The 12,127-nt window shown below is 38.1% G+C and overlaps 1 protein-coding gene across 1 annotated transcript in view; it reads right to left on the reverse strand.

Moving 5' to 3' along the window:
* SLC41A2 (solute carrier family 41 (magnesium transporter), member 2) overlaps positions 1–12,127 on the reverse strand; it is a 162,146-nt gene that overhangs the window by 101,971 nt on the left and 48,048 nt on the right. The window contains exon 4 of the mRNA XM_011975507.1: positions 6,293–6,400. Coding sequence (XP_011830897.1) covers positions 6,293–6,400 — 108 coding nt within the window. The remainder of the gene's footprint in view (positions 1–6,292; positions 6,401–12,127) is intronic.

Genomic DNA, 12,127 nt, shown 5'->3' on the forward strand with positions numbered 1-12,127 from the left:
CTTTAGATTTATAGAATAACAAGCTTTAAAAACAACTGACCTTCCACAGATTGAATGAGTAGACTGTATTTTATGATATCTTATGTTTCAAGTTCTTTATCTTTATACTTGCCAAAGGCCTTCCTTATAATCTTACAAGCTCATTTATCCTGATTCTCCTTCAGATAATCAAAAAAATGAGAAAGGGCCCTTGAATGGAGCAAAAAGATTAAAGTAACCATCAATCGGCCTTCTATAGCTATAATTATTTTTCTCCTAATTTTACAAGTGAAAACAAATACTACATAAAAAATGTAAAATGTTTAAAAGCATTTTTTCTGCACATAAATGAAAAAAACAGCTTTCAAATAGTGACTGCTTTAAGCTAAAAAAAAAAACAAACTATACTCATTCACCCTTCTCCCTGGAACCACTGAGTACAGTTAGAAACCTGCTTCGGTAGTCCCAATTATAGACAACAGGCAAATAAATTAAGGTGGTGACAGGTGGGGCATAAGGAAAAAGAAAGAGGAATTTCATAGGCAGAATTCACAGACTGGACAGTAACTGGATAGAGAGTGAAGAGGGACAAGATGATTGATAATGTTAATAAACTGATAAGAAATACAGAAAAAAGAGTATGAGTATAACTGGAAATAAGAGAAACTAATGAGTTTCGTTTAGAATGTATTGAGTGGTATCCAACAGGCAACTGAAAATTCAGCTCTCAAGGTCAGGAAAGAGTCTGGAGATATAGATCTGAGAACAGCAATGTGCAAGCAGTGCTGGATTCCACGAAATTACTGAGGAAGAACATGTAGAACAAGGTACTAAAATTTCAAGAAAACCTCAAATTTAGAGGATGAGCAAAGAAAAACAAACAAAAGACATAGACTGACAAGCAGTGGTGAAAGAGCTGGGAGAATGAGAACACAGTGAGGTCTCTCTCAAAGCCAAGGGCTATAAAGTTTTCAACTAGAGAATAATCGGTGAAGAGTTCAGAGAAGATGAGGCTTTGGGGATTTTGCCATCAAGAAGTCATTAACTTAGAGTCTCTTAACAACCCATAGAGTATCAGAACTGAAATACACCCAACACTTCTCTAGCATTCTGTCAGAACTGTAGTTCTCTACCCAGCAAACTTGAGATCTAGTTCTCTAAGCAATTAAAACACCATAAACTAGAAGAATATACCATGTTATCATAACTTGGCACCACAAGTTGCTACATTCCCATCTACTAATTTGTTGGCTTTTACCCCTCTCAGATCCAGAAAGAATTTTTAGTGATGGCTCCTACTGTTTAATTTCAGTTAATCCATCTATCAATTCTGTTGATTCTCTCTGAAAATTAATTCTGGACTCCAAGTACCTCTCACTACATTCACTGTTACCATCTTGAATATCATCTCTAACCTATTATTGCAACAGACTCCCAACCAGTCTCCCCGCTTCAGTCCTTGGCCCCCTAAATGCATATCTCAACGCAGTAGTCAATCTGTTAAAAAATATCTATCAGATCACATTAACTCCTCTGTTTAAAACCTTCCAATGGTTTCTTATCTCACAAAGTAGGCAAATCCATATATAATCTGGCCTCTGGCTCATCCCCTAAAATTGTGCCCCCTCGCTCACTTGGTCCCAGCCCTATTGGCCTCCATACTCTTTATCTAACACAGTGGTTTTCAAACCTCAATGTGTATCAGAATCATCTGGAGAGTGTGTTAAAATTTAGATTTCTGAGCCACACCACTGGAGTTTCTGATTTAGTAGTTTTGGAGTGGGGCTGAGAATTTGTCTTTCTAACAAGCTGCGGATGCTGCTGACCAGAAGAGCACACTTTGAGAACTACTGATCTAACATACCAACAACAGTCCTGCCTCTGGCCCTTTGCATTGCCTGGGACATTCCTATCCCAAATGGCCTCCACGCTTCTTATTTACGTTTTCTTACTTCCTTATAACATTTTCTTATTTCCTTGACTGAACTATCTTCTAATCAGTAGCACAGCTCTCAATCTATGGAATCTGGCAGCTCTACCCCTACCTCTCCAAAGAAAGGCTGTTAGATCACCCTGCAGCAGAGTAGAGACCACAGATGGCAAGCTTCTCCCCTGTGCTGAGCTTCTAATCAGCTCTATTGGAGACTCCTTCTCTTAAATATGGACAGATACATATAAGCAGACATTTGAGAACAATACCTAGTGTAAAATATAGACACCACAACAAATTAACTAAGGTTAAAAAAAGATTAAATTCACCTTAATTCAGGTTTAATGGTAGTATGTGATCACATTAAACAGCAAATATCATTTGCAGCATATTATTTTTTAACCAGATTCCCTATAGCATGGCCTATTTCAAAACAGACTGGTGTTTTAAATGTATTATTTGGACTTAAACAAATTCTGGATAATGCTCAAGAACAATGCTTTCGAAATATTTTCTTTGAGGTAAGCTAGCCAAAACTTCACTTTTCCTGCCAAAGTTATCAAGTTGCTTAAATTCTTGTATGCTTAACTATATTTATCAGAGCAAAGTTCATTTTCCAACAAATGAAACTAAAGCCACCTTTTAACTCCCATTCAGATAACTTTCTTCTTCAAATTTTCCCGCTTTTGTTTCTCAAGGCCTCTTCATTCTCTATCTCCTGCCAAAAAGCCTCTTGGATTGAGTTCTATCTACGCAGGGTAATCCACCATAACACAAGTAGGAAAAGATGAAACACATGCATATAATTTCACTAATTCTCAAAATCTCAGTAAGACTACAAAAAAGTTTTTTTGTTTTTTCTTCTTAAAGACAAAAGCTAGAGATATACTTGACACACATTGCAGCTGGATGCCAAATGGTCAAGTGTTGAAATCAACATTCAGCTGACACCAAATGTCACCATTATATAAGGAAATACTGGGATACAGGAACAAATATAAATTTTAGACCATATGCTCCAGATACCTGAGACCAAGGTATCTCAAGTTAGTGTTCCTGAAGGCAGACCATGCCACCACTAGGTGCCAACCAACCCCAGGAGCACCAAGGGATGGGTGTTTGTTGGAGGTGTAGATGGAGCTTAGACATGGGGCCTGGTGTATGTGTGAGGTCTTTCAAAGTGCAGCACATATTGCCAAGGGTGGGAAGGGAATTGGGGCAGGCCTCAGACCAGGGGGTGGCTCAGTGGCTCTCTCTACAACACGATGTTCCAAAACAGAACCCAACAAGTCCAAAAATTCTAACTCTGATCTTGGACTTCCAGGTCTTCCTAAGAATATATTTGTCAAGGTAGACAGAAAGAGAAAATGTTTAAGTGTGTAAGTTTGTTGTATAATTTTAAGCTATGTAGACATATGTTACATAGGTCTCCATTTGTATTGCTACCCCAAGCCCATCTGTTAAATGCTTAAAAAACATTTAAAATGCTTTTAACAAAGCATTTAACATGCTTAAAAAGCATGTTAAAAGCCCAATGGTCTAGAATGCTTATAAATATTTGACATTGTTACAATTATTAAATACAATAGTAACCTGGATTGATTTTTTATCAGATTCTGATATGGCTGACTCACTTTCACTATTCAGGTTCCAGCTTACATATACCTCCTCAGAGAAGTCTTTCCTGACCACATTGTACAAAATAGCCTTCAGGAATCATCCGTCATCACATTATCCTGTTTGATTTTCTTCACTTCCCTTACTGATATCCAAATTTATGCAAATTCCATCACAGCAGAGACCTTGCCTGCCTTGTTATTCATGTATAGACTAATGGATTCTTATTTTATTCCATGGGTTATATATAATCTGTAACTGTGATTATCTATTGTATGGCTCCAATTTTCCAAGATTTGGCCTGGCCAGTATGTCACTCGTTATCCTTTTGTCATGTCCCCATTTTTTTTTTTTTCATTTTTAGCACTTCTTTACTTTCCGGCACCACAGGATACTCGAGGTTCATTGTATACTTTTCTTCTCCAGCCCAAGGAGCTCCTATTATTTTTCAGTCCTTTTAATATTCAATAATTACAATGACTACATAATACAGACTAAAGTGAATTTACCAAAGTAATTCTACTCTATGAGTTTGGCTCTACCTAAGTGGCTGACTGATACTCCCAGACATCATCTATAGTTTACCAACTAACTACATAGAAAAGTATTATATCTGTAAATAACAATGTTTGGAACAACATTTAAACATTTTAAATATTAAGTACCAAAAATATTATGCATTGGTGCTAAGACCAAGACCTTAGCAGATTATTCTTACAAGGCACATGGGGAAGTTATTAGGTTTTTGTTACTGCTGTTATTTATTGATTTTAAAAACTCTGACAGAGTTACTCTGTACAGGTAAAAGGAATGGAATGTGACTTACTCCACTATATGTAGAGCTGTGTCCTCAGGAAAGTTACTCAACTGTTCTAAGCCTCAATTCCTCCTCTGTAAAGCAGGATAATAATGCTTATTCCATAGGGTTGGTATAAGACATCCCTGAAAAGCAGTTAGCAAAGGACCTGGCATATAATAAGAGCTCACTAATACCAGATATTTCATTATTGTCCACTGCAGATATAGCTATATGACCTTTTATATACCATATAAGGAAGGAACTTACAAAGCTCCATAGGGTACACGAGCCATTTTCCCTTAATTAAGCAAATCAGGCCAGGCACAGTGGCTCACGCCTGTAATCCCAGTACTTTGAGAGGCCGAGGCAGGCGGATCACCTGAGGTCAGGAGTTTGAGACCAGCCCGGCCAACATGGTGAAACCCCGTCTCTACTAAAAATACAAAAATTAACTGGGCATGGTGGTGCGTGCCTGTAATTCCAGCTACTTGGAAGGCTGAGGCAGGAGAACTGCTTGAACCCAGGAGGCAGAGGCTGCAGTGAACTGAGATCACGCCACTGTACTCCAGCCTGGGCAACAACAAGACCCGTCTCCAAAAAAAAGAAACAATGAAGCAAACTAGTAACATTAATAAAACATTATTTTATGCATTTCTTTCCAAGCATCTGCTTTACTCAAGAAACTTTAGGAAACTGACAGTTGCCTGGGTGGAAAAAGGGGGAGAGGGGAAGTGGGACAGAGGGTGGAGAGTCCTCCCATCAACAGCACGGTTTTCAGCTCCCACTTCTTGCCTTTAGATACATAAATTTTTTCCTAATTGGTAGATGGATCAACTCTATCTTGCTCTATCCTCTTAAAGGAAAAAAACTTTATATACTAAAGGAATTTCAATTAGTAATATTAGCTGGTGACTTAGTTAAGTTTTGGCTAGCATTTCATAGGCAGATAGCTCTTTGAAGTGAACCTTACTGGCTACGTGGTTTTAACCATAACTTGGTTCCATGACGGCAAACCCCAAAATAACGTTATAAGAAGATAATAACGTCCTTTTGAGCTTCTAAAAATAACTCAGAACTCTGCTACTGGCAGTTTTTAATTGTTTATGCTTTTTGAATGACAATTTTGCAATATGTAGCTGAAGACTTAAAATTACAGATTTCTTTTTTCTGAATAGTAATTACAATCCTAGAATTGGCCCTAAAAAAATAAGAATGGAAAAATATTTGTACAAGAATGAATATTCATCACAACTTTGTTTATAACAGAAGACTGTTAGAAGGAGCTTAAACATCCAGTAACGGATGATGAAGTAAACTGTAATAGAGATATACAACAGAGAAGTACATAGTCAATAATGACACGGATCTACATTTACTGATATGGAAAGATGATCATGATGTATTTTTGAATGGAGATCACATTATAAAAGAGAATATACAGAATTCTAGTTCTGTTTTAGAATACACAGTATGTATTTGCATTATGATATACCTAACTATATATAAGTATAGATATGCAGGTATAGAAAAATCTGTATCAAAATATTAGTAGAGGTTACATCTAAGTGGATAATTAGATTTTCTTTTTTGTATTTTTCACTTTTCTTTAGTTTTTATAATAAGCATGTATTACTTCTACAATTACAGAAAGTTTAAATACCAATCAATCAACCATCGAACCATGAAGAATCTCAGTATCTGATTTACCCCATGCCTTAAACATTGATGATAAATACCAGAATGTCCTGGCATCAAAGGAGGTAAGTAACTACTTCCTGGGATAAAAGAGGGCCTATAATTATCAGATGAGACAATCTTTCAGAATATGGTATCAGGCATAATTACTTAGCACAGCCCTGAAGTGCAGAAGCATATCAGAGAAAGAAATATTTTCCTGATACAAGTTTCCCTTAACAGAGAGAAACAGTATAGGTAACACACATAATTTGAGGTAGGAAAAAACTTACTGCAGTGGATAATCTGGATGCCAATGTCATTTCCAAGTTCCCTTTGAGACCAAGAAGTGCCGGGACTAAAATGAAAACTTCTGTAACTTTTCTGAACACCTCCCAGTGCTGTAAGAAAAATAAAATAAAATTTTCTGGCACTCTTTAAAAAATACTTTAGAACAAAGACATTTCTAAAAATCTCAGTCTTTTTCCCAACTTGGCATCTACATTTTGAATAACTACACAGTTCATGTAATCAGCGAGCACCTAGCTTAACCCCATTCTCCTGAGCTCTGAAGCTCCAAGTTCCTTTAGAAGATACAGTTAGAGCTGGGAGTCAGCTGACATGCTGCTACAATCCATTCTACATCTACTTGTTACATAAGCCTTATATTCCTAAAGGTTTTACTTTATCCCTTTATGATGACAATCGTTAGACTGGCTAGTGGTTAAGAGCACAGACTCTGGAACCAGACAATTGATTTGAATCTTGCTTCCAATACTAATTAGAACAAACCCACTGGAAAACTACAGTGCTATTACTATCTAATTTCACAAATGAAGGAATAAAGACTCAGAGAGATTAAATTATTTCCCCAAGATCAAAAGATGGGACCTAGAGTTGACCCCAAGAGTTCTAAGTAATTCCATGTTTTGATCCCCATTTTAAGGTGTGAGGCAGAGAGGTTCATAAAAACAGCTCTAAACTGGAAATAAGGTTTGTGCTTCTAGCCATGGATCTGTCATAACTTGGCTTTATGATCCTGGATGAGTCATGTATCTTTCTGATCTCAATTTCTTCATCCATTAAATGAAAATAATATCCGTCCTGTCTAGCCTTTGGAGAAATACCATGTATAAATGAAAAATAAACTTCTAATCTCCCCAACCAAACGAATAGACCCCCTTCTCAGCCAAGGGCATTCCAAAGCAAACCTGAAAAACTAGCTTAGCCATGATGGGAAGGGGGCAGGTCAGACATGCCTCATTATACCCTCCTCCCTTTAAAACTCAGGCACAACTGACCAACATTAACATTAAAACAGAGATCTTAAGACTGACAAAATAGACTCTTTGTAGCAATGAGATACCAAATTCGAAACTGTCTCTAGTATACATGACAGCAGACCCTGAATGAAACCAAAGTATTTCACCCCAAAATGTATTTCTTTGACATATTTTTTAATGGCCCTGCAAAGCTGTCTCTTGTGGGGAAAATCTACACTCCGTAGCAAAACCTTTTCCCTTTTCAGGTCTTTTCCTAATCCAGGAGAGATTAAGAATCTGGCAACTTTTTAAGTCTGGTAAGAAACATTTACCATCTATTCTCTCTGAAGCCTGCTACCTGGAGGCTTCATCTGCATAGTAAGAACCTTGGTCTCCACGACCCCTTATCTTAACCCACATATTCCTTTCTATTGATTCTAGGTCTTCAAATAATTTAGTTCTTTAAACCAATTGCCAATCAGAAAATCTGTGAATACACCTATGACCTGGAAGCCCCCACTACATTTTGAATAATTACACAGTTCACGTAATCAGCGAGCACCTAGCTTAACCCCATTCTCCTGAGCTCTGAAACTCTGAATCACTTTAAAAGATGCAGTTAGAGTTGGGAGTCAGCTGATACGTTGCTACCACCCACTCTACATCTACTTGTTACACAACCCTCATATTCCCTTATATTGATTGCAGGTCCCACATTCCTGAACCAAACCAATGTATAAGTTACATGTATTGATTGATGTCTGCCTGTAACTTCTGTCCCCCTTAAAATGTATAAAATCAAGATACAACCCGACCATATTGGGCACATGTTCTCCATATCTCCTGAGGCTATATCACAGGTCATGATCTGTAACCCTGGCACAATAAACTTCTAAATTAAGACCTGTCTTGGATGCTTTTTGGTTTACATATGATAATAAAAATAACAGATATTAAACTAACAGATATTAAAGAGACATATAAAGATATTAAAGATACAAGTATCTTAATAACACAAAGTGACATTTTACAGGTGCTATTAAAAGGTGATTGTCCCAGTAAGAGATTTTATGAGCTAGGCATATTAACTTTATGTCAAAAAGTATCAAAAATACACATGTTATGAATACCAGGACAGATGAAAAAAGTAAAACTTATTATCTATCAGATAAATGAAGGAAAATTTCAATTTGTTTCCAAACTTTCCCTAGGCTGTTCCAAACAGATGTAGAACTGGGGGGCCTAAAGAGACCTCAGAAAATATTTATCAGATCAGTCTTCTGTAAAATCCTGGTTCAAAGAGTTCACAAGAGAAATCCCTCTAATTGGGTTCAAGCCAATTAAGGATGGGCCTAAAAAAGCACTGGGAGGTGGGGTTCAATGGCACCCCAGATTATTAGTCTTAAAAACTAACCATCAAACAATTTTGTCTATGTTTACAATGGGCTAATGATTCTGATGTGCTAGTGAAATATGTATCTTTCAAAGACATTGGTAGCAATGATGATAATGATGACTAACAGATAATAATAATAAATATGAATAATATCTGACATTCACTGATAGTTATGTTCCAGGCACTTTTCTTTAGACTCACTCACTTAATCTTCACAACACACCTGAGAGATAGGTATGATTTTTATCAGATCCCAGATATAATTCAGAATACCTTTTACCTAGGTCATCATTTTATGGCACCTGCTATGATACCGTGAAGCACATATTTGGTCTTCAACCCTGTTTCCTGGCATATATCTAAAATCGTTAGAATCTCCAAAGTGATGTCTTTGTGTATGCTGATTGACGACAGCTGGCAGCCCCAGGTAGCTTCAGGATGGGGGCTGGTCACCAGAAAGACCAAGGCATGATTAGAGGACTGGGACTTTCAAACTAACCACACCCACACAAACACCTTTGGGGAGGATGGAGGGACTGAAGGTTAAGTTGACCACTGATGACCAGTGGTTTAATCAGTCATGCCTACATCATGAAGCTTCATAAAAGTCCAAAAGGACTTGGTTTGGAGAGCTTTCACACAGCTGAACATTTGGAAGTTCCTAGATAACGGAGCACACAGGGAGGGCATGAAAGCTCCGTGCCTCTGCCCCCATACCTTGCCCTACATATTTCTTCATCTGTATTCTTTGTAATATCCTTCATGATAAACAGGTAAACATAAGTGTTTGCCTGAGTTCTGTGAGCTGCTTCAGCAGACCAATCAAACCCAAAGAAGAGATCATGGGAACCCCAGCTTGAAGCCAGTTGGTCAGAAATTCTGGAGGCCAGGACTTGCATCTGGTATCTCAAGAGGTGGACAGTCTTTTGGACTGAGCCCTCAACCTGTGGGATCTGATGCTACCTCTGGATAGATAATGTCAGAATTGAATTGGAGAACACTAATTCTGCATCAGCCAGTGTCTGCTGCATAACTGACTGCTTGCTAGTGTGTGGGGTAAAACCCCCATACATTTGGTCACAGAAGTCTTCTGTGTTGGTTGTTGCACCATGAAAGCATCACATGCCATCACGATTTAGACCTGCTAGAATGCATGCCTATAGGTTACTCCCTTTGGTTATTCTTTCCACATTCAATTCAACTGAAATACTTATGTGAAAATTACTACGAAATACTTAACACCTTAGCATTGGTGTGACAACAGTAAGAGTTATGAATTATTGATTTCCCATATTGTGCCAAAAAATTCTCCATTATTTTCTCCATACTAGTGAGAAATAAAAATCCAAATCCCCCCAAAGCAACTGAAAGAACCCCCTCACAGCCAAGAGGGGCCCCAGAATAATCTTGAAAACTGAGTTATCGGCCAGGACAGCATGGGAGATCAACAACCACATCCCATTATACCCCTTCCCTTGTTAACTGCCATAATGCTTTCTTCCCTAAGGGCTAAACAAAAATCAACCTTTTCAAAAGACTCCACTGCGATCTTGACTGCTTCCACCCTCTTTTGTAGTTTCAACAAAACAACTGACCAGCACTCCTTCCTGATAAGAGACCACCGATCACAGAGTGGTTCTGGCCAGTCTACATGCAACTCTTGAAGAGGTATGAAGTTCCACTGCACATGCACACGTTTCTCCTTTTACAAATATTCATGACTCCTCTTACAGAATATTAAATATGTACATTTGGCCACCCCACTCAGCATAAATTCCTATTTCCTTTTTCCCCTCCTTTGAAGTGTCTGTTTCTGGCTTCTGACTAGAGGCTATGCTTCCCAGCCTCTCAGAATGGCCACCTTGCAGGCTGCAACCCTGTATGAGATATAAAGCTCTCCTTTCCAAATTTATGTACCTCATCATTCAAAAGTTAACACCAGGTCAGGCAGTGGCTCACGCCTGTAATCCCGACACTCTGGAAGGCCAAGGCAGATGAGGTCAGGAACTCAACGACCAGCCTGGCCAATGTGGTGAAACCTCATCTGTGCAAAAATCAGCGGCATGGTGGCGTGTGCCTGTAATCCCAGCTCCTCGGGAGGCTGAGGCAGGAGGATCACCTGAACCCAGGAGGCAGAAGTTGCAGTGAGCTGAGATTGCGCCATTGCACTCCAGTCTGGGTGACAGGGTGAGACTCTGTCTCACACACACACACACACACACACACACACACAAAGTTGCCACCACCTGATGTGCTTGCAGAAGTTCCCAAACTTTCTCAGTTCATGGCATGCTTAGTATCTGAGAAATATTTTCATAGCATCCTTAGGACAAAAAGAATACCTAACAATCCTATGTATTAAGCAGTTAGGTCCGAACAACTTAATAAATATTTATTTCCTAACATTTTAGTAACCATTTGAGGAACTTATACAGGTAAACTGAAAGAAAAAAATAGTATTTTATGTCATTTTTTACAACCACAATTGTTTACTAATGGGATATACGTACGTGTTGGGCACTGCACAACTTCTAAATGTTGGAATTGGAAACTGTCACCCTCATTTCCTGTTTTATATTGATTTTTGCGTGACTCTTGCTTTTTATCACAGTGCTACTGAAAACACAGTTTTGCAAAGACATATCATCCAAAGAAATGGCATGTCATCTAATGTTGAAATGTTAAGCCACTTTGAGCTAGTAGTCTGTAGTGCATCCAGGAGACATTGCGTTTCCCTCGAAAACTTAAAATACCCCACAGTAACCCTGGGGTGTCTTGACACACAACTGGGAACTATGAGAAGAGCGAGAAGTAGTATGCACAGGGGTCAACAGCAAGGGCTCTAGAGTCAGATCACCTTCACTGAAATTCTGACTGAACAATGTACCGTGTGATTTGCGCAAAATTATGCTTTACTTTCTGCATCTAAAATATGGACATACTGGTACCACCTCAGAAGATTCTGCTCATGACTGTGCCTGCACATATTAATAATTGAGTGTTTATTAGCTGTAAGACCAGGATGCATTGTCAGTTAATCTTCCTGTCAAGAGGACATAATGCAGAAAATGTCCAGAGAGGGAATGCTGAGGCAGCTAGTTTAAAAAATAATGTTCACTTACTTACAAATTTCACCATGATCCAGCATGTGCTCTGGGGCTATGAACCTGCCCTAAAGTATGACTTCTTGTCATACCTAACTTTGCACGTGCATCAATGCAGAAACTGAGGTATACATCTACAAGTCAAACATAATGTCAGATTACTTACATAAATACTAGACTTAACACCTAAAAATCTGTTTAAATCCACAAGAATAAACAAAAATGAAAATTAAAAATAGTAATTTGAAGAACACTTCTATAGACTCCTAACTTTAAAATGACAGAGAACATTTTTTTATTGGTAAAAGAAGGTTATGCAGTTAAAAAAAATACATATCCCAAATCCTTATATATGGAAAAAATTTT

The sequence above is a fragment of the Mandrillus leucophaeus genome, unplaced genomic scaffold (assembly GCF_000951045.1).
Source record: "Mandrillus leucophaeus isolate KB7577 unplaced genomic scaffold, Mleu.le_1.0 Scaffold157, whole genome shotgun sequence".
NCBI classification, from domain to species: domain Eukaryota; kingdom Metazoa; phylum Chordata; class Mammalia; order Primates; family Cercopithecidae; genus Mandrillus; species Mandrillus leucophaeus.